The sequence below is a fragment of the Peromyscus californicus genome, unplaced genomic scaffold, assembly GCF_007827085.1.
Source record: "Peromyscus californicus insignis strain IS unplaced genomic scaffold, ASM782708v3 Scaffold_7__1_contigs__length_154581171, whole genome shotgun sequence".
In the NCBI taxonomy this organism is placed as follows: domain Eukaryota; kingdom Metazoa; phylum Chordata; class Mammalia; order Rodentia; family Cricetidae; genus Peromyscus; species Peromyscus californicus.
The window spans coordinates 140,157,260-140,180,336 of NW_026294595.1; the positions used below are offsets into that span (position 1 = coordinate 140,157,260).

Below are 23,077 nucleotides of genomic sequence, written 5' to 3' on the forward strand. Positions count from 1 at the left end.
GGGCTGCACCTTGAACCGTGAGCCGAAATAAAACCTTTTCCCTTTAAGCTGTTTGTGTTCAGATATTTTTATCACAGAGACGGGAAAAGAAACCAAGACAGAGACTGATGACCGATGTTTTACTTTTTATTGGCAAAAGTGCATTTATTGGTGTATACAGGTATGTGCCACATAATATGCTTCGATTGACAGAGGCCATATAGACAACAGTGCTGTGGGCCGCAGGAATATCATAAGAACTCAGCTGGTTATGGCAAAGTCACTACCTGGAGGGATCAGGAATTCCTCCAAAGGAAGCCAAATTCCAAGGAGCTTTTGGTGTTACTTGACTTGTTATATATCAGCTGTCTTCTGTTATGAAAATCATGTGTGCCTTCATAGTTTTCCCAATTGACTTTTCCCTAAGAAGGGCTAACTGGGCTAATCACTCTCTGGACATACACATTCAAGGTATGTGGAGAACAGCCTCAGGAAAGGCTTTCTCTGGAATCAGATTATCTCCCTTAGCCACTTTCAAGGACTAACAGTAATAACAGTCCACATGCAAGTCTCCTGATTTAAGGTAAATTCCACAAGGAGACATCACCTAAGTCAGGTGGACGTTAAGTAATAGCTTTACACAATTTAGCTTGGACCCTCCTTTCTTACAGCCTTACTAACTTTATAGACCTCTAATTCCTTACCTAAACACTTTTAGGAATATTTAGATAATCTGCGCTGACAGCTATGCTCAACCTGAACCCCAGTTCAAGCCTCCCTGTAATTATCATCATTGGCAGCATCCGGTCAGGTCCATCCCCAGATGGAGGAAAGTACTTTATCAGAGATACCTCTGTACTCTCTAAGAACAGACTTAAGCATCCAGGCTACCTGTTTGAGAAGGCCTGGCGGATGTGCCAATTAAGTTTAACTTCCTCCTTTCCCAAATCTTACCTCTAGTTCCAGATCTCCCTTTAACTATCACCAGAGGCATCTAGCTGTACACAGGTTGCCTAGCGACTGAGCTAGGGTAGCACACTTTCCCCTACCCTGCAGAAAAACAGCAGATAGCTTGAACAGATAGGAGCCACAGGAAAAAAGAAGGCAGTTTTATTTTCTCCCATTGACCTAGGAACTTATAGATTCTTAACATTTTCTACCAATCACGTTTAAGACTATAGTTGAGCACATAAGATCTCTCTTCTTAGATATTACCCAAATTTAGCCTTTAGTTAATTCATTTCCCCATTGGTCACTTCCCTTTGGGGTTGCAAACGATGATTAATGGTTATTGCCTCCCTATGTGATTCTTATCACCCCTCCGTTTGACCCTGGAAGCCTGTCTTTGCACTGCCAAGGGAATACTGCTTGGAAGTGTATATGTACCAGGACTTCCAGGGCACGTGGAGGACGGAGAAGAGAAAAGAGAATGGAAGAACTAGATGGGTAAGAACTTGAGAGGAACAAACTGAGATGGGGAAGAACTAGATTGAAGGGCTAGAAGAGAGTACTAGAGGAATGAGATGGAAGATGAGGAAGAGCCAGATGGGGAAGAACATGATGAGAGAAAAGGAGATGGGAGAGGAGCTGATATGGGAAAGAACTAGATGGATAAGAACCTAGAAGGGGCAGAACTAGATGAAGGAATTAAGATAGAACCTGGAGGGGACAACAGATAAATGTAGAGAGAAATTGGGCAAGAAAGGAGCTAAAAATGAAAGCAGAGTATAAGCTTGTAGAAAGAGAACTGACAGAATAATAAAGTGTATGGACTAAAGAATTTTGTGTACATAGATTCATTTCTTTTCTTCAAAGATTAATTATCAGCTGGTTGTAGATTCTTCCCGGACCCTAGGAGGGGACTATCAAGGGGCTGGACCCCCATGGTCCCCGATACAACAGTGGGCCCACAAGAATGTAATGGAGCTGGAAACTCCTATTGTAGTGTCAATGTGAAATGGCCCCTATTGGCCAATGTGGCTGAACACTTGGTTCCCACCTGGCGGTGCTGTTTGGGAAGCTTCTGGAACTCCCAGGAGGTGGGACCTGACAGGAGGAAGTGGGTCACTGGGCACAGGCCTTGCAGTTTCATAGCCTCCAGCTCCTACCACACCAGCTGCCACATCTTCCTGACCATGGTGGACTATGTCCCTCTGGAACCTAAGCCAAAACAAACCTTTTCTCCCTTAACTTGCTTTTAAAGGATGCTTTGTTACAGCAATGGGAAAGTAACTAAGTCAGGCAGCTCCTTTCCTGCGTCTTTTTTGTTTGGCTACACACAGTTGTTAAACTGCATACTGTGCTCCGCACCGTGTCTCTGTTGGCCTCATACTGCACAGGTTTGTAGCCTGTGATATATAGATTAGGTGTGTGGCAGGTGACATTATCTGGGCTTCTGGAAGCGTTTTCTAGAATACCAGCAATGGTATTCCGGTCCTCAGTTCTGTCTCTCTGGTGCTTTCTAGGCTGAGGAAGTAACTATAGAAACAGCTTTGAGCGAACCTTTGAGGGGACTCAAGGCAACTGTCCCCTGTCCCCTGGTCACTGCTTAGGTCAAGTTGTTCAGTGTGTCAATGTGTGGTTTAGGGACTGTCCCTGCTCTAGAACACTCACACCATGCAGTTTGAAGACACAAGTTCATCCGTCTTTGTGGGGCTGGTGCGACTTCGTCATCCGACGCTCACTTTCTCTTCCTGACTGCTCAGCCTGTAGATTTCAAGCCAAGCGTTAGACGTGGGCTCAGTCATGTCACAGCTCCCCCACAGTTGCCTACTGCCAAACCTGTGTGTGTGTGTGCGTGCGTGTGTGTGTGTGTGTGTGTGTGTGTGTGTGTGTGCATGTATACATTTTTCAAAAGAAAAAAGCTAACAAATTTCAGCAGCTTCTGGGATGAGAAGGAAGGCAGCCGTGCATCTGGAGTTAGGGTCAGCACCAGACCCTGCAAACAACTGTAGTCTCTGCTTTTGACTAAATCTAGAATAGCACAGGAAAGGCACAACTTGGGGACCTAGAGAGAGCTCAAACTATAGCAAGGTTCTGACTGGGACACCCAATCAGACATCTGGTGGCCAGCGATCCATTCTGATACAGCTCCTGTGTGTGTGGAGCAGTTCTAGGGGACAGAAGGCATCGGATGCAACTTTTGAACACTTCACACTAGATCTGCTGTGCAGGAGGAACTCAAGACTTTCCTAAGTAGACCCACTGACTTCACACCCAGTCCAGACACATATTGCGAGCAAACAGTCCGTTACGGGGCGCTGTGCCCATCTTTAGACAAGAGAATGATTGGTCCATTAAGCTAGCTTCCAGGTGAACCACAAGGAACGATGAGATCATCAAGTGGTTTCAACGTGGTCTGTTTGTAGTTAGTGGACAGTGTTCTCCCTGCATTCCTGCAATCAACAAGGCACTTAAGGCATCCCACGAAAACATTAGCTGAGAAAATGGAGACTTCCCTACACACTGAGGGACTCTCCACAGTAGCATGCTATGAAGGATAGGTGGATTTATAAATGCAAAGCAATAGGGCAGAACTGAAGGCTGTCAGCTGCATCAATAATGAACAATTTCTAAAACCAGCCTCCTGCTTTCAGAGACTCAATTTACTCTCCACTTCACTGACAGATTAGGAGCGATTGTAATGGGAGTCCACCAGCTTCCTCCCTGTCCACCCACTCACTGCCAGTGTGCATCATGTAGATGAACCGGCAGGGGACACCATTTCTATCATTAAGACTCCTCTCCCCAGGCACCTGTGGTGACATTGTGTTCCCCAAAATATTGTGCACCCTAATAAACTTATCTGGGGTCAGAGAACAGAACAGCCACTAGATATAGAGGCCAGAAAATGGTGGCACACACGCCGTCTGGATCTCTGTGAGTTCAAGGCCACACTGGAAACAGCCAGGCATAATGACTCACACCTTTAATCTGCAGGAAGCAGAAAGATATTTAAGGCGTGAGGACGAGGAACTAGAGCCTGGTTAAGCTTTTAGGCTTTTGAGCAGCAGTTCAGCTGAGATCCATTCAGATGAGGACACAGAGGTTTCCAGTCTGAGGAAACAGGATTAGCTGAGGAACTGGCAAGGTGAGGTGGCTGTGGCTTGTTCTGCTTCTCTGATATTCCAGCATTCACCCCAATACCTGGCTTCAGGTTTGTTTTTATTAGTAAGACCTTTTAAGATTCATGCTATGCTACAGGCACCAGACTCCAGCTACTCACCACTCCATGCAGGACAACCTTCCACTCTTGTGCTGGTCAGCTTGACACAGACTAGGGTCATCTGGGAGGAGGGAACCTCGGTTAGAGGTTGCCATCACCAGACTGACCAGTGGGGAATTTTGACTGCTGTGGAGGGGCCTACCCCACTAGGAGTGGTACCATCCCTGGGCAGGTGGTCCTGGGTGGCATAAAAAAGCAGGCTGAGCCAGCCAGTAAGCACTGCTACTCCATGGCCTCTGCTTCAGCTCCTGTCCTGACTTCCCACGGGTATGGACTGCAAGCTCTAAGGTGAAATGAGCCCTTTCCTTCCCAAGTCGCTTTCGGTCATGGTGTCTTTATCATAGCGACAGAAAGAAAACTGTGACCCACTCCCTTCCTGGAATGTCCTGTCAGCACATAAACATGCAAGTAACCCAATCTTTATGAAGAAACCTTCATTTAAAAAACTGCATTTACTTGTGTACATGGGGGGTGGATACTGGCGGATTTGGATGTGTGTACCAGAGTTGGGCGGGGGGAGTGGATGGCAAGAGGACAGCTGTGCAGGAGTTGCTTCTCTGCCTCTACCACGTGGGGCCTGGGGATCAAATGTAGGTTGTCTGGCTTGGTGGCAAGTGATCTTACCCCAATTTTATACCACATTGTCCAGGAAAGCTGAAACTTGGGAGAGTCTCAGATTCTTTTTAGATGCAGTTTAGAAGTAAATGCTAAGGAGACTGAGCAGCCACGCTGCAGATTCTGACTGCTCAGCTGCCTGCAAGCTGTGCCGGGGGCTCCAGGGTTACAGCTTTCAGGCCCATGCTGGGGTGGGATTCATCACCCATGCTTCTGGGTCATCCCCACTCCCCCAACAGACTCACTGGCTCACCAAGCTGGACTTTGGTGTAATGGTTACTTTGGTTTGGAATAGGTTTCCTTTCAAGGGTGAGTAGGTGTGCTGCATCTCCCCAGTAAAAGTCTCACACAACAAACATCTATTGTTATTTTAATCTGGTTAACATGGGGGTCATTTTTAGGATACCAAAAGATACCTCACAGCCTCTAATACTTCCGAATGTGACCTTATGGAAATAAGGCTGTTACAGATGTCAGTCATTAAGGTGAGGCCATGCTGGAGTAAGATGGGACCCTGATCAGACGTGTCCTGATAAAAGGGAAACGTAGACAGATATCCACATTGGCACAAGCTGCAGGCAGACGATGCAGCAAAAACCCAGGCAGTCTCTAGCAGTCACAAGAAAGCAGGCTTGCAGGACTGGGCCTGACTTGCTGCCCTGGGTCCTGTGAGATGAGATCCACTCTTCTGATCAGTGTGGCAGTTTCTTCCAGTAGCTGTAGGACTCTTGCAGACCCTACATGTGACTATTCTCTTCAGCTGCTTTTAAAGACTTTTTTCCATTTTAATTACTTTTGATTTTTGTATCTTAAAGGTTTTTTTTTTTTTTTTAAAAAAAACAACTTAAAAAATATATTGTTGTTGTATGTGTGCATGGGTGCACCACAGTCCATGTACGGTCAAAGGACAACCTTATGGAGTTGGATCTTTCTGTCCACCTTTCCAAGTGACCTGGGTTGCTGGCTTGCAGAACAAGCCCCTTTACCAGCTGAGTCCTCTACAGGACCTTCAAGTTTTACTTGGATGTGTCTTGTTATTTTGTGTTTGGGGCTCACTGATCCTCTATTTGCGGACATACATTTTTTTCATCAGTTCCCCCCAGCATACAGCACCCCTATATACTAAGTCACACTAATAAAGGCCAACAATTCAGTAATCACAGAATTGTGATTTGCTGCATCACTCAATGGTAAGCAGAAGGCACAACTAGACAGCTAGGGCACAGATCTTCAGAGGGCAAAAACATCTACACAAAACAGCCCACAGACTTCCTTTATACAGAGCTCAGAGCTCTGAGTGTTAGAAGACCAAGAAAAGAAAAGTAAGTATAAGGGACATATTCTGACCAACTTGATAAAAATGCTTAAGAATTCTATCAGTGAGTTTTTAAACTTTTTTTTTTTTTTTTTTTTTTTTTTTTTTTTTTTTGGTTTTTTTCGAGACAGGGTTTCTCTGTGTAGTTTTGCGCCTTTCCTGGAACTCACTTTGTAGACCAGGCTGGCCTCGAACTCACAGAGATCCGCCTGGCTCTGCCTCCCGAGTGCTGGGATTAAAGGCGTGCGCCACCACCGCCCGGCTGAGTTTTTAAACATTTTAACCTTTATTTATCTATCAATGAGTTTTTAAACATTTTAACCTTTGTTTATTTTTGTGTGTGCATGCCATACCACACCTGTGGAAGCCAGGGTAACTCTCCTATCATGTGGGGCCCAAAGATTGAACTCAGGTCGTCAGGATGCTAGTTCTATCGGGGCCTCTGTGAGTAATTTTAAACAGATGATAAAATTCCATTCGCAACAGCAACCAATCTTTAAGTAATTATTAAAAATCTCAGGAAATATTACTATTGATATACACATATATTCATGTTTCAGTATATATTATATACATCGAATACATGTGCATTCACAAATACGTTAACCTTACTGAAGGATATAAAATACAAACTGAATAAATAGACCACTCTTGTTCTCACTGGGATTTCTGATGAGTCTCAAACAAAGGGCAGCTTTCCCCACCCAAGAACCCAACATCACAACTAGAAGCAGCGGACAAGCCAGAGAGAGACTCTCATTTCCAAGACTGAGTTGGATGATACAACTTAGTCTGGCCACTTCAGGGGCTGTTTAGCCGAGTGACAGCATTTTGTCACTTTTCCAGCTTCGTCACAGGCAAGGCCCAGGACAGGATACCCAGTGGCCCTTCTTTGTCAATGAAATAAACTCACTTCACTGTCCTAGGATATGACAATACATCAGAGAGCAGGACTGGGTTAGTAGAAAATTCCACTTGTGGCTGGCTACTAGGACTTGACATTAGCCTCACATGAATGGCATTCTGGCTGGATGCATACTATGAGACTCTATTTGGCACCATTGAGACCTTTTCTCAGAAGCTGATAGGTAAATTCTAAATAACACCTCTATGGACATTTAAAACAAACAAACAAACAAACCAAAACAAACAAAAAAACACTGACACAATCAAACCACTAAGGGAACAGAAGTATTTAAGAACACTAAACGGAGAGACACTTTTGATTCGAACACTCCCCAAATCCTCTTCACTATTCAAACCTGCTTGTTACATCTTTGCTGTTCTTGTTACGGTACCTGCAACTGCTGTTTTCCTTAGCTCTCCTGAAAGCTCCAGGAGGCCCTTACATGCTGCATTGCGCCCCTCATTGGAAAAACCCAGTGACTGGCTGCAGCAAATGCTCGCTCACGTGAGGAGTCACTGCAGGTAGGCAAAGGACCTCCTCACTTTTGCAGATAAAGGGAACAGGGTCTGTCACTAGACAACAATGAGGACAGAAGACGAGCAGCTTGAATAGTCTGAGCTATAAATACTGTAAATTCATTTATCACAGTAACAACTGGTGGTGGCCTGGAATCAAGACTGGATCCTCACATCTGGCAACACACACCATAAACTGACTGTGGAGGGTAATGGAGTAGGGATTAATACTTGTTTCATGATCTGAAAGGGAAGCAGGCACACCTGGTGTAATGTTTGAGATGCTGAATGTTCTCATAGTAACACTGAAAGTTTGACATTCATAAAATAAACTGTGTATCTTGCCTATGTGAGCTCTCTAGTTACAGGGCTGAGGTCAGCAGACAATCTTCCAATAGTCCACCTGCTGACGAGGTCTCACTCCTTTATGCATAACTCAGGATTTGAGCATTATGTAAATTAGCTGTGGCCTTGTTGGAGTTTACTTCTTGTGAGTTTTCTGATGTAAAAGGAAGTTTGATTTATGGCGAAATGTTTTCTTACATATGCTACACTCATAGGGTTTCTCCCCTGTGTGTATTTTCTGATGTTCAGTCAGAGTCCAGAGCCGACGGTAGCTTTTCCCACATTCATTACATCCGTATGGTTTCTCTCCTGTGTGAATTCTCTTATGCACTGTGAATGCTGACTTGTGGCGGAAGGATTTCCCACATTCCTTGCATTTATGTGGTTTTTCCCCAGTGTGAGTCCGCTGATGCTCGGTAAAGGAGACTTTCTGACAGAAGGTTTTCCCGCACTCTTTACACTCATAGGGCCTCTCTCCCGTGTGTGTCTTCTGATGGTGCCTGAGAGCTGACTTCCGGCAGTAGGTCCTCCCACACTCGGGACATTCGTAAGGTCTCTCCCATATGGTTCTCTTATGTGCGAAGCGGCGGGAGCTTTTGTGGACTGTGCGCTTGTGGTCGTGACACTCATGACTCTCCTTTGGGTCCATTCTTTTCTGTTCGCTGCAGTTTGACTTCACAGTGGATGGTCGACCCCATTTACTGAGCACACCAAGCTTCTCTCCTGTGTGAGTTCTCTGATGTATCGTGAGTGTTGTCTTAAGGTAGAAAAGCTTCCCGCATTCATTACATTCGAAAGACTTCTTCCCTCTGTGGATTACCTGATGGGCCACGAGAGCAGACTTAGTGCACAAAAACTTGCCACACTGGCGGCATTTGTAGGGTTTCTCTCCGGTATGACTTCTCAGATGCACATTGAGGGCCGACTGACAGAAGAAAGTTTTCTCACACTCACTGCACTCATAGGGTTTCTCCCCCGTGTGAATTCTCTGATGTGCCGTCAGGGCTGACAGACAGAAGAAGGTTTTCCCACACTCCTTACATTCATTCGGCTTCTCTCCTCTGTGAGTTCTTTGGTGTACAATGAGGTAAGACTTCTTGCCAAAGGCATTCCCACATTCCTTGCATTTATAAGGCTTCTCCCCTGTGTGTGATCTGAAATGCTCAGCCAGGGCTGACTTCCGGAAGAAGGTCTTCCCACATTCGTTACACTCGTAGGATTTCTCCCCTCCATGGATTCTCTGATGCACAATGAGGGCAGATTTGTCAATGAAGGCTTTCCCACACTCTTTGCATTGATAAGGTCTCTCTCCAGTGTGAATTCGCTGGTGTCGAGTGAGGCTTGCTTTTATACGAAAAGTTTTCCTACAGTAATTACAAGCATAGGGTCTCTCTCCTGTATGGATTCTCTGATGGACAATGAGGGTGGACCTCTTAGAGAAGGTTTTCCTACACTCAGCACATTCATTTCGCTTTCTTTCAGCATGTTCCTCCATTCCTGCAGAGTGGGCTGACTTCTGGAGGAAGGGTTGCCCACTCTTATTAAGCTCAGAGGGCTGACTTACAGACTGGATATTCTGGTAGGGATTAAGATCTTCACCTTGACTCCTAACATCCCTAACTTGATCACATTTGTTCTGTTTTGTCCCAGAATGGCTCTTGTCAGGCCTTGTGTGGAGCAGTGGCTTCTCACACCCACCAGGCTCAGCAATTACCTTTGCATTTGCTTGGCTAGACTTAGCAACGGTTTCTTCTGAATTAGTTTTCAAGCCATTTCCCCCTGGATCATATTTATGGAACATTTTTTCTGAAGAAACAGTATTCATGTCAAGAGCAACTGTTTCCTCAAACAGAATGGCTTTTTCTGGCATCTTTTTGTTACTGAAGACTAAAAATTGCTTCAAATGTTTGTCTTGTATTCCCTTGTCCTTCTCTAAGGCATCATCATCTTCTGGAAGGAAGGAAGGAACAGAACTGACATTAATATGTGAGTTCTGTGCACCTCTGAATGACAATCTGTACAAAGTCTTCAGGGCTGGCTTTCCATTGTTAAAGAGATTCAGGTGTAAATATCTCCTACTTGATGCATTTATAAGGAAAATAAAGAAACAATAACACAAAGGATGAGAGGAAGGGGGCAAGCAGATTGAACTATACCAGCTTATTTAACTGTGTCAAAGAAAGAAGAAACTGGCAAAGAATACAAGAGCTTTGGACACTGACAGAAACATTCCAACATGGAACAGTCCCCAACATCCCCTGGAAGGATGGCTGACGGGGTGACGTGCACAAGGATCTGGTGGGCACCAGGCAGAGACCAGGTGAAGCAGACCTCAGGAAGCCAGTGTCCAAAGACCCCCAGGAGGAAGGGTGACCTGGAGATGTTCCCAGTGACTTGAGAACCTTGGAGTTTGTACACATGCAATGGATAACAGGAGGCACGAGTGGAGGTGAGTGGAGGTAGACTGCAAGGAGGCGGGGCACTCTGGTGGGCATGGTGGGGAGAAGGAAGGCGTCAGTGTGTGCTGAGGGGTGGGTTCTGTGGACAGAGAGCATAAAGCCAAACGTTTTTCTATGAATACATTTATTTGGGAAGAACATTTAGGTATATACAGCACAGGTCCTAGAAGATTCTAGACAAAGGATCATACAGGGGCCAGCTGCGATCACTGATCAGCCTGGGACTCGAATTCTTTTGTTTTTACCTGCTTGGTCAACACACTTGCCTGCACGGTTCTGACTCGGTGATTCTTCCACTATCCAAGGCTCTTTTCCTTGCTCCAATTTTAAGATCACATCTGGTTTGCTAACACGAAACCCTGTTAATGAGAAGTAGTATGGAACTTGGACCAAGCTCTGTGGACTTCAAGGACTTACGGATGGGGAAACTGAGCAACAGAGATGCCCAACAACAGCTCAATGAGGCCGGTACAAATTAGTGAAGGGCAGGTACATGCGTGCACATGCATGTGCATGCAAACTATCATCTTTCTCCCTTGTTATTCAAGGAGAGAGATTTCAATTCTAATATTTGCCCATGTTCTTGTGACACAGAAGAAAGGCTAGCCCTGGGGTGCCATGTGGAGACTGCACTCACCCACTGAGAGGAGGTTCCTGTAGTTCTCCAGCATCACATCCCTGTACAGGAGGCGCTGTGCAGGGCCCAGATATTGCCACTCCTCATGGGTGAAGTCCACGGTCAAATCTATGAAGGAAACTGACCCCTGAAAGAACATGTTTCATCTGAGATAATTAGAACTGAGCAACAGCAAATCTGTGGGACTACCAAAGATCAGGAGGGCACTGCCATGGCCAATGTTAGGCTATGGAGAGATACTTCATGGGAGAACAGAAATCACTCACTATTTATGAATGAGATTTTTAAATGTGTGGAGTTTATATTGTGCCCTGGAATTCCCAGATTACTGGCTCATGTGCAATATGGCTCTTGTTCTCCAGGAGCGCCCAGCATGACAAGTGACACAAGCAGACACCGCACTTCAGACAGGAACACACATGCCAGACAAAGGGGACCACAAATGGCTCTGTTTTGTGCCATCAGACTTCTGGGAGATGATCGTTTTAGTCCGCACATAGGTGTGTCTTGCCACAGTGTGTTCATTGAGAAATACACTGAGGCAAGCCGCAGACATGACAGTCGGGGAGCTAGTGCTGCAGGGAGAGACCCACAGGGCAGAGCACACAAGCACCCTCCCCGAAAATCAGTCATCCAGTTGTTGCTACGGCAACCCATCAGTAAAGCACTCCTGAAGTACAAATGACCCATGTGTTTACCTGGAAATCATAATGTAACTCGAGGTTAAGCAACATGTTAGTACCGATAACCATGTCAGTACCATTAACGATCTGTTGTTTTCCCATGCTCCTGGCCAAGAGATCAAAATGAACAGAAGTACAGGGGCTGCTGGGGTGTTCCTTGTCCCCACTCTGGAGACCACTAGTGTAAAACATGCAAATCTGTCACAGAGGTGTTTGTACACACCAGAGCAGCAGGCCCCGTGTACACTCTGGAAGCAACACTGTAGCATATGGGTGATGGCACGCCATTGCCTAGGGACCAAACCAGCCACAGCCGCTGAATCTGCCCGTGCCTGGTTCACACTTCGCCCATGACATTTTCACACAGCAACTGCTGCACTCAGAGCTAAAGAGACTGTACCCAAGCAAAACTGTAAACAGTACTATCTGCTCCCCTGGAAGAAGTTTGCTGTTCCATACCTGAAAACAGGGGAAATGGCTAACAGGTCCAAGCAAAGGGGGAGAAAGCCAGGATGGTCTTCTACAGGAAGCATCAGGGTGGTGAGATCAAAGGACTCCACTCCCTGAGGACCAAGAGGGACTGAGCGCATGTGGGCTGGGGACCACCAGAGCTGGGCACATGCCAACATCATATGCCAATGTAGGAAGAAGGCAATAAACACCCCCACCTACTCCCCAGCACAGGAAGCCAAGGCGACAACCTGCAATGCTGAGCTCAACGAATTTGTGGAGAAAAGGGGTAAAGACAGCTATCCTGGCAAGTGGACATTTGGTTTTGGCTCAAAGGAGAAAGAATGGTAAAGGGAGACAGTATCTGAGAGCAAAGGAGGAGGTCTCTAGACTGACCCGGAAGGAGCTCTAGGTCGCACTGTGAAGGGGGAAAAGGCGCAATGATCTCCACAGGGTAAGGTCATGTAAGAAAGGAGGAGATGAGAGAAGACACACATAGAAAGGGCCAACCAGGAATGAGTAACTTGTCACCTTCAGGAGGACGACAGAGGGAGAAAACGGGGTGGGGAAGGGCAGAGGAGAGAGGGCAAAGGCATTTCACTACACAGACTGCAGTACACAGGTCTGACTCAGCTCTGCAGCAATGTGCCCCCACCACCACCAACCTGAGTAAGTGAAATAAACAGGATATGGAGGGGAACTACAAATAAGACAGACAGCAGCTGCCTGGCTGGACAAGTCGAGAGTGCAGTGACGAAACAGAGGAGTCCCAGGTAAGGACAAGGGACAGTCAGGATGTGCTCCACAGGGTAACCGGCCACTGAAAGGTCATGAGAGACAAGGACCATCCCAGACTGCAAGAGGCCATGGAGACCTGTTATGGTACGGCACTCGAGAGGCCTTGGCGGGTGGAGCTAAGGTGACCCATGGCGGGTGAGAGACAGAGACACCACGCAGACAGTGTGCAGTGGAGGGTTTTGTTTGGTGAAGGTAAGAGAGAAGGGAGAGGGAAAGAGAAAGAGAAAAAGGGGGAGCAGGGGGGTACTACCTCATGGAGAGGGGGAAAAGAGAGAGAGAGCCAAGGGGGAGGAGTCCCTTCTTAAAGGGAACAGGAACGTAGGATGACGTCAGGACGCTGGGCAGGCCAGGTGTGAATGCTAACAGACATGACAACCAAATGTAACCCTGGACCCCTGAACTGAAGACAGTCCGGTCTGTGCTGCTGTCTGTACAGTACCAGGACTGGATCAACAGTTTTTCCTGGTCCTGATCACTGCACTTTGGTACTGACAGGCCAAGGGAAGCTGGGACGTGTGTAGAAAAACTGTCTGTGACTTGTTGGTACTTACACTTGTCTGAATTCATTTTGAAATGCAGTGGCAAGACTTGGGCTTCCCCCAGCTCTGCAGAAGCCCACATGCTCCCTGAGCACGAGGCCTGCTACATGCTCCACCTCACGCATAGCTATTGCGGGTCACTGAGCCTTTTCCTCATCTTGCCACACATCTGCACATACGCAGCATGGCACCTTTCCTTCAGGATGGCATACCTCTCTCCTAGAGGTAGCTTACTACCCATATTAAAGATTCTCTATGAATCACTCCCTCCAAAATAAGCACCCTGGTAATAAACAGTACTTTAAAATTTCCATTATAGCCTAGGCAAGATAGTGAATACATACGCTCCTGATAACCACAAAGGGTGATTGCAAGGAATGGTAGAAGGAAAAGGCCAGTGAAAGTCGGATGAGGAGAGCTGACTCGTGAGTCCTCTGCCACACAGACAGACTCAGCTGCCCTTAACAGCATACAGCCCACCGCAGAAGAGATGTTTCCAGTGGGAGAGACTGAATGGTGTCATAACAAAAGACAAAAAACATACTCTGGTGACTCAGGTCAACCTTATGCACTCTGGGAAGAAAACAAAGGAAAGCTAAAAAGAAAATGAGAAACCTCGCTACAAGGAGCACAGGGGTAGAGAGGCAGGCAGAGAGAGAGAGGCGTGGCCACAGCTCCTACTTTCACATGGAGGGAGCCCCACGGGTGATGTGCAGACCCTACACGGATGCAGAAATGGAGACAGCGACTCTGCTCCATGAACACACAGCCTGGAGGATAGAGGGAAGGGACAGGAATGGGTTCTACAACAGCTCTGTCCCTGGTCTCAAACAACATGAAGTACTAAGGATCATTTAAATAGGAGGGGACCAGTTCAAAGTAAAATCTGGTGCATGATCTGGAAACTAGAGGCACAATACTACCCTTCAGCACTGGGGCTCAACATGGCTGAAACCTGCTTCCCGGGGCACAGTACACAGCTCTGCACAAATGTCTGGCTGTTGCAGTTCAGTGGGATGTAACAGGCTTCTGGTAAAGGGACACAGGGCAAGGGATGATAGGTGTGTGGTATGTCCCACAGTGTGTGGAACATTCTTACAGAGAAGAGGTGCCCCAGGTCTCACGTAACTTTCTAATGTCCTGGTCATACCAACAGCAAATCTGTTTATTATGAACTGAACCTTGCCTAGGTGTCAATCACAGGAAAGCCACTCCTCCACCAGCTTGAGCTCCACAGGGCAGAGGTGTTAGCTTTTGCCAAACTACAGGTACAGCATCTGGTGCAGTGTTTGATACATAACAATATGGTCGATACACAGTGCTTGGTACATAACATGATTGACACACAGCTGTTAAACGAAAGGTCTGGAGTGGCAGGGACTAAAGAAAAGTAGAAAACTGGCCTTGCTAAGTCAAACGTAGGATGCTGAACTTTTATCCTGTAAGTAGTGTGGACCTGCTGGGGTACCTCCAGCACTGAGACATTAATGGGTATTGCTAGCAAGACAAGTGCAAACCACACACTTGAGAAAGGTGGGCAGACCATTGAAAAACCTATCATGATAACTCTGAAGACAGGAATTGAGGCAGGGGAAGTAGGGCCAGAGAACTGATACTCATGATACCTTAGCAAGGCTTGACAATTGCCTGTGACTAGAAGTAAGGAACAAGAGACTTAACACATACTCATCCCCCGCCCCCGCCCCCTGCCCCCATTTGAGACAGTTTCACACTGTAGCCCAGGCTGGCCTCAATCCATAGCAACTCTCCTGCGTTAGCTTCCTGAGTGCTGGAATCACACGCATAAGCTGCCACATCTGGCTTTGTGTCTCATTTTCTTTTGAGTCCGTGTAACTGAAGGATTAGTGACATTGGCAGGGACCGATGAGGAAGAAGCACACTGAGCAGACAGATGTCAACATCATTTCTTTTCTGCACAGCAGGACTCCAGGTGCCTTTCGAAGACCCTTGCAGAGAAGAACAGCAAAAATCCCACACAGAGATTCTTAGAGGAAGAAGATTTCAGAGCTCAAAGGGCTGCAAGTGAAAACTCTAAATGAGAGGAAAAGAGAGTCGTGTGAAGGCTAGAAACGATCAGAAGAGCATCTGAGGAAGGGATGGTCACACTGCCAAGTGCAACAGAGTTTGGTGAAGCAGAGTGGAAATGTTATTGGGTTTGAAAATGTGAGATCTGATCACTAATTCTGATCACAACAGGGGTCAGACATGGAGTGAGTTGACAATAGACAAGTAAGTGAAATAGTTTTACCACAGGTTGAAAGTCAAATTGAGCCCTGGATACCTGTTTCAAAAGTAGAGTTGAAACACTCAGGAGGCCGCAGGAGAATTATCAGTTTGAGGCCCATCTGGGCTTTATAATAAGTATCTTCCTCTCTCTCCCTCCCCGCCCCCCCCAAAAGAAAAAAACTACTAAAAAGAAATAGTAACAGGGCATCATTTGAGGCACATGCAACCCATTTATTCTAGGTTTTATCACCACACCAAGGAGAGTGAGCAGAAGGCTGTATATGCCCCTGACAACAGACTAGAGACATCTGTAATTATGAGGCCTTGCCAAGGTGTAAATCACAGGAAACCCACAGCTGTTGTTGGTAAAGCTGACTTGGCATCCTCTGCTCAAAGATTCTCTAAAAACATGTTTATAAACAAATGACAAAAAACCATGGTAACAGCCTATTTCCTATCACTTGGGTCTTTCTTGTACAACCCGAATAAACATACAGGGATGTATAACTTCTCTTTATTTTTCAAGACATGTTTTCTCTATGTATCCCTAGCTGTTCTGGAACTCTATAGACCAGGCTGGTCTGGAACTCAGAGATCCACCCACCTCTGCCTCCCAAGTGCTAGGATTAAAGTCATGCACCACCATGCCCCGAAATAATTTCTGTTTATTCTGTTTATTGAGGTTCATTTTTCTGGTACTGATCTGATTCCCTTATTTTCCTTGATGTTGAATTTTATATATTCCTATCATTTTATCTGAGTGTATACACTGCAAATCTATGACAAGCCGCTGCCCAAGATGAGAAGTGACTCTCTCAGTGACTTACCTGGAAACTGTCCATTTTCAGGTACTCTCAAGGGCCAGGGATGGTGATCGAAGGGCTGGGTGAGGAAGAATGGAGAATAGAATCAGCAGACTGACAGCTCTTAGTGACTCACAGACACACCATGGAAGGAAAGGACCCTTTGACCAGTATTGTACAGGAAGCAACTGCTTGAGGGAATGCCCACTAGTAGCTCTGAATGGACCAGTCAGAACTTTTCTTACTGTGTGAATGGAAACAAAGGTGTTAAAGTGAATTACTGTTTTACTTAAGCCTCCTTAAAAAAACAAACAACACTTACAAGCGGTCCAGCAAGAAAGAAACTCTAAGATTAAGATATTAATTAATTTTTGGAGTCAATTACCTATTTTCCTACTGATGCGTTCAGCAGATGAAATCAGAAAACCCAGACAGAAGGAGTGAGGGTTTTTTTTTTTTTTTTTTTTTTTTTTTTTTTTTTTAAAGATTTATTTATTTATTATGTATACAGCATGTATGACTGCAGGCCAGAAGAGGGCACCAGATCTCATTACAAGTGGTTGTGAGCCACCATGTGGTTGCTGGGAATTGAACTCAGGACCTCTGGAAGAGCAGTCAGTGCTCTTTAACCTCTGAGCCATCTCTCCAGCCCCCCGGAGGAGTGAGGGTTTTAAGAAGGTCACCACTCCGCTCCCCTGCCCTGACCTTAACTGCAGTTTCACGAGAGGCCTCTGCTTAAATGTAGCAGAGGACAAAGGCCCGACCTGGCAACCAACAGACCAGAATTAAATTCTTGACTCTGTCACCAGCAAACTACCTAATAGCTGCCTTGCTCATTTGAAAAGAAGTTTTAATATCTCCCAAACCTTCTCTGTAGGTACACTGTGTCATTCTATATGAAGGGAGTCAATAAACCCTGGGGTGGGGATGGATGTGGTTTGACAACTCAGGAGAAACGGAATGGGGACTCTAAGAAACGACATACGGGTGGTGGTGGCGCACGCCTGTAATCCCAGCACTCGGGAGGCTGAGGCAGGTGGATCTCTGTGAGTTCGAGGCCAGCCTGGTCTACACAGCTAGTCCAGGACAGGCTCCAAAGCTACAGAGAAACCCTGTCTTGAAAAACCAAACAAACAAACAAACAAACAAAAACAGAAACGACATGCGTTTGTTCGAAGTGATGGAGAGACCCTGTCCTCAGTCATGGCTGGCATCCCTTCCCTCCAAACGACAGACCCTCCAATGAAACGCCATTCTGCCTAACATGGACCTGCTCATCCCCTCGAAGATTTACTGGTCCAAGGGCATCCGCAGGACTTACTGCGATCCTGTTTTTGCACGCACACACACACCTCTCCTTCCCAGGATGCCCGCCCGGAGGCCTGCAGCCCGGTGACATCCGGTGGCCTCGCCCGGCCGCTGGACGCCTGCGAGCCTCCGCAGGCCCCGGGTAGGCTCCGGTCCCTCCGATCCTGCCCTGAGCTCGCTACCCGGTCTTTCTGTGGCTCCCGGGAATCCTCGCTCCTCTTACAGTTCCCAGGAGGCCCCGGGGAACCCTAGGAGCACTGGGAGCCTCGCCTAGAAGAGCTCGGAGAACCGGAAGCGCGTCCATCGAGGCTAGGAGACGGCGCATGCGCAGAGCCTCGGTGCCGCCATTCCCACGGTTTGGAGAAAGGCTCCTGCAGTCTGTCGGGGACTACATTTCCCACAAGGTGCTGCGGCCTCCGCCCAGCCGATTTCCTCTCAGTCGCTTGGGTTTAATCAATGGGCTGTGAAACGTAGTACAAAGGAACTGTGAATAACTGCAGACCTGGAAAGAAATTCCAACAGTGTATTAAGAAAAAAAATAATGATTAAAGAGTTCTCTCAGAATGAAAAAATAATGGCGAGCTTCCCAAAATTACAGAAAACACCTAATAATTAAAGATTAATCAAACCGTCTCTAAATGTCTTAAAATAATAGCTGTACTGCTTACTCCTAGCTGTCTGAGTTTATCAACAGGTGCACACTTTTCTGCCAATTTTACAGAAGGGGAAATCACAATAATTAACGACAAAATATCTTACCAGTATACTTGTTTCAACTGTTTTATTTTATATGTATGGGTATATTGCCTGCATGTATGTCTCTTCATCACTTGTGTGTCATGACCAGTGCTTGAGGAGGCCAGAAGAGGGTATCATGTAGGTGCTGAAAATTAAACTCTGGTCCTCTGGAAGAGCCATCAGTGTTCTTAACCACTGAGCCATCTCTCCAGTCCCTTAACGATATAGTTTAACAGCACCAATTATATATAATGCAAGAAATGTAGAAACTAGACCTTCGTCCATTGGGGACAAATTGTATACACGTATACATATTAGAAGAGTAAAGCTATGTAATATGTTTTCCTCGCTGGAGGGCCTGGAGGTTTCTGACACAGTTATCTGTTATCATTAATACCAAAAGGAACACCGAGGTTCGGAGGCTGAGAGTGAGCTAGACTTCCAGGGATTCAATGCTTGTATATTGGCCCCCACATTGAATGTGGCTGTGTCGTGATTTTAAACAAAGGGGACATCAGAAGGGACACCACCGGTTTTAAAAAAAAACAACCTGTGACATCCTGGCAGTCAGGTTTGTCTTCAATGTTTCTAGAACCTGTGCAAGACTTTAAATTACCTAGTTACCAGAGACCAAGCGGAAATCAAAAGAAGCAGAGAGGCAACATGGAGAAACAGGTGAATTCTTCCCAGCAACCCAGCATGTCTCACCTTCCAGGCATCCTTGTCACAACTTCAGACTCAAGGAGTGAGCCATCTTGAGCACTGTACACAGTCAAGTCCTTGGGCGGCTTCAGCTGCATAGAGAATTACGTGAAGCAGAACCATACAGGCAATACCAGTAAACATATAGCAAAAATAAAATAACCAAGGCCATCATTTTAAGTCACCAAGTTTTGAGGGTAGTTTACTATGGAGCAATAAATAACATGGTGGACCTTGGAGATGATGCAGTGGGTAAAGGCACTTGCCAACAAGCCTGGTGACCTCAGTTAGATCCTAGGGACCGACATGGTGGAAGGAGAGAACCGGCCCCTGAGAGCTGGCCTCTGAGCTCCCCAGGTGTGCCCTGGCCTTCTCACAGTAGCATGGGCACACATATACATACCAAGCAAATAAATAAAGATTTTCTTAGAAAAAGAAAACCGGAATGTCTTTGGGGAAAGATGGATTTCAAAAGCAAATGTATGGGGGAAACACTGTTTGTGTCTATATGGAGTAAATGTAAAAATGTGTCAATTTATTAAAATGCTTTTAGAAACTGTTTAAAATTAGTATCTTAATTATTTTTAAAAGGTGGAGTAAGGTATGAACAAGAAAATTAATTAGAAGATTTGGAAATGAATTAGAAATTAGCCATATATATGTGTGTGTGTGTGTGTGTGTGTGTGTGTGTGTGTGTGTGTGTGTGTGTGTATATATATACACATATACATGTAAATGTATATATAATGGCCAATCACACTATAGGTCAAAGAAGTGAAAAAATATTTTTAAAATTACATACATTTTTGGCAAACTAGCTCGGTAAGGATAAAAAGAAATCAATTTGGTCACAGAATTGGGAAAATGTTCCTTGTCAGGTTGAGTAGGGTGGCCGTTCCTGTCACATTTCTGGAACACATTCTGCACCCAAATTGGAGGTCACATGCCTTTTATCTAACAATTCAGGAGAATATTAAAGAAATAATTGAACTTGTGTATAAAGATATGTAGCAACATTCCCAAAATGTTGTGTTTTAATTTTGAGCCAGAGTTTCACTATGCAGCCTGGGCTCCCTTCAATTTAGGATCGCTTGTCTCTGCCTCCCGGGGATTAGGAACTGAACAGTGATGGAGTGATGCAGTTTCCCACAGTGACCACTAGATGGCAGAAGACTCCCCTGCCAACTTTCCTGGGAGGCTCCTCATGAACTTCATTGGCTAGGAAGGCCTCTGTGTGAAGTCTCAGTAGCTTAAGGGTCTTAGTCAAGAAGGCCTGATGACAGCCAGCCTGAGGAAGGCTGTGGTTCTTCCTGATACTTCAGACAATTTACCCAGCTGCTGTTAATGTGGGTCAAGCAATTTGTGGGGATTTTTTTTCCTAGCCACATGAAACTGGCACCTTGTTCTGACAATACTTGACCATCGAGGACTACCCCAACCTTTACTCAAGAATGCCGATTTCCATTGTATGAGAAGAACCCACTAGACAGAGCTTTACTCGACCTGTAAAACTGTCAAGATCATCTAAAAAGTGATGGCCTGTCTTTTTCCTAGCCAAGCATGTCATGAATCTGAACTTGAACCCTGAGCAGAATGGGAAACTGATTCATTCTGGCATGGATGCTGTAAAGCCTGCCCGTGATCCTTGCTCATGGATCTCCAGGACTCTGCAGATTCTGGACCTTCCCAACGCCTACAGCTTGCCTTTTCAGTCACTCAGAGATACTTTCTGTTACCGGCAAACAAGGAGCCCCTGCGAGTCAGTCTACACTTCAGATTTGCTAAGACAGGAGCCAGATCTGTGTGAGAGGTTCTGTGTTAGGAGGAAGGCAAGTCTTCATTCACCACACCCACTTATTCATCCGATCGACATTCGGGATGTCTGTGCTCAGCCCTGCTGTAGTCCATTTATTTACTTGTTATGATATTCTGATTTAATCGTTGGGAATTTCATGGGTATATACAATGTATTACAAACCCAATTAGTGCTGCCAGTAAGAGCATGGTGTGGGGCCATCCTCTGGAGTGTGGGCAACCCCCAGGAGCCACGCCCCTGAAGAAGAACTCCCCCACCCCAGTAGCCACTGGCTGCTAATAGCTCCCCCTCCGCTAAGAGTGAGGCCTGTGTGCCCCTCCCCAGTCCATTCCAGGATGTTGATAGGCTTACTTTGGATAGGCAACCACAACTGCTGTGAGTTCAGGAATGCAATGCATTTATTTACCGTGGTTTTTTTTTTTTTTTTTTTTTTTTTGTGTGTGTGTGTGTGTGTATGAGTGTGTGCACACGCACGTGCCATAGTAAACATTTGGAGGGCAGAGGTCAACCTCAGGGGAGTTGGTTCAATTCTTCCACCTTGCGAGAGTTTAGAATAGAGCTCATGTTGTCCCAAAATGTCCCCCTGCTTCCCACAGGACTGTCTAGCTATTGTAAGGTCCCTGAGGTGACTGGTCTGTGTGCCCCAAATTCAGATGCTGATATCCTAGCTTCTCAAATAATGGTGTCAGGAGGCGGGTCTTCAGGGATTCCTGTGGGAAGGCCTCCATGGATAGGTTAGTGGCCAGTGAAAGGCAGCCTCAATCGCTCTTTCCCAGCTCAGTTGTGCAGTGGATCTCAGACTGGCAACCACAAATCTGTTTATCTAGTCCGAACTTATTCTCCTTTTCATTTTCACTTTTAATACTACTGGATGTACTTAATTCAGAGAAGTTATATTAAATATAATAATCTGAGTCTATACCGGAAAGGAAAATATCTAAACTTTCCCCCTTTCTTCCTTAACTCCTTCCTTCTCTTTTCTTTTCCCTGTGTGCACAGTTTGTGTATGTATGTGTGTGCGCACATGCACACACAAGGTCCTATGAGCACCTCTGGGAAGATGCAGGGCACAGCACGCATGTGGAGGTCAGAGGATAGCCTCTGGCCTTGGTCGTCCCCTTCCCCTTGATTGAGGTTGGCTCTCCCTTCCTCTGCTCTGTATTCTGGGCTAGTTGTAATTCTAGCATGTGGGAGGTGGAAGCAGGAGGATCAGGAAGTTCAAGGTTATCCTTGCCTGCATGGTGAGTTCGAGGGCAGCCTGGGTTACATGAGACCCTATCCCAAGACAAAATAAACAAAGAAAAGGGAAAGAAAAGAAGTGATACCATCATAGTTACTTTCCTATTGCTGTGATAAAACACCTTGACCAAGGCAATTTATAGAAGAAAAAGTTCATTTGGGACTTAAATTTCCAAAGGGTCATGACGGGGAGCATGGCAGCAGGCAGGCAGGCAGGCATGGTGCTGGAGCAGTAGCTGAGAGCTCACAGCTTCATCTACAAGCATGAAGCAGAGAGAGCTAACTGGGAATGGTCTGAGTCTTTTGATACCTCAAAGTCCACTGCCAGCAACACACCTCCTTCAACAAGGCCACACCTCCTAATCCTTCCCAAACAGTTCCACCAACTGGGGACCAAGCATTCAAATATATGGGCCCATGGGGCCGTTCTCTCTCAGGTCACTGCAGATGCTAAAGAATCTGTTGTAGCCACAGTCATAGTGATGTGGTTCATCGCCTGTATGTTTATTATGGTACTGATGCTGTGAAAATAGATATGAGCCTCGTGTTTGCACAATATACAGGCTTTGGGGCTACTTCTCCTTATGTTTCCCATCCTGCTTTTCTCATACCCTCCCTCTCCACAGAGCCAACTCAGAACACTTGATTCTCACTTGAAATTTGTCATTTTATTATTATTCTACTATGGGGAACTCAAGGCCATGCATGGCTAACCAGAGGCCAAGTTCATAGCCACGTGTCACTGGATACTAAACAA

At 46.0% G+C, this 23,077-nt stretch overlaps 1 protein-coding gene across 6 annotated transcripts; it reads right to left on the minus strand.

Annotated features, from left to right (window-relative positions):
* Positions 1-110: 110 nt before the first annotated feature.
* Positions 111-18,170, minus strand: LOC128100596 (zinc finger protein 334-like). 6 transcript variants are annotated; one of them, XM_052722936.1, is made up of 5 exons: positions 17,839-18,170; positions 16,542-16,596; positions 10,998-11,105; positions 10,627-10,719; positions 111-2,685 (listed from the first exon to the last, which is right to left on the minus strand). In XM_052722936.1, exons 1-5 carry the CDS (start codon positions 17,914-17,916, stop codon positions 2,681-2,683), a joined length of 339 nt encoding a protein of 112 aa, XP_052578896.1. In that variant the 5' UTR covers positions 17,917-18,170; the 3' UTR covers positions 111-2,680. The 6 variants fall into 6 exon arrangements, with proteins under 6 accessions (XP_052578896.1, XP_052578893.1, XP_052578892.1 ...); XM_052722933.1 differs by lacking the exon at positions 111-2,685 and adding an exon at positions 5,174-9,851 and having other exon boundaries at positions 10,998-11,124; positions 17,870-18,170; XM_052722932.1 differs by lacking the exon at positions 111-2,685 and adding an exon at positions 5,174-9,848.
* Positions 18,171-23,077: the final 4,907 nt, after the last annotated feature.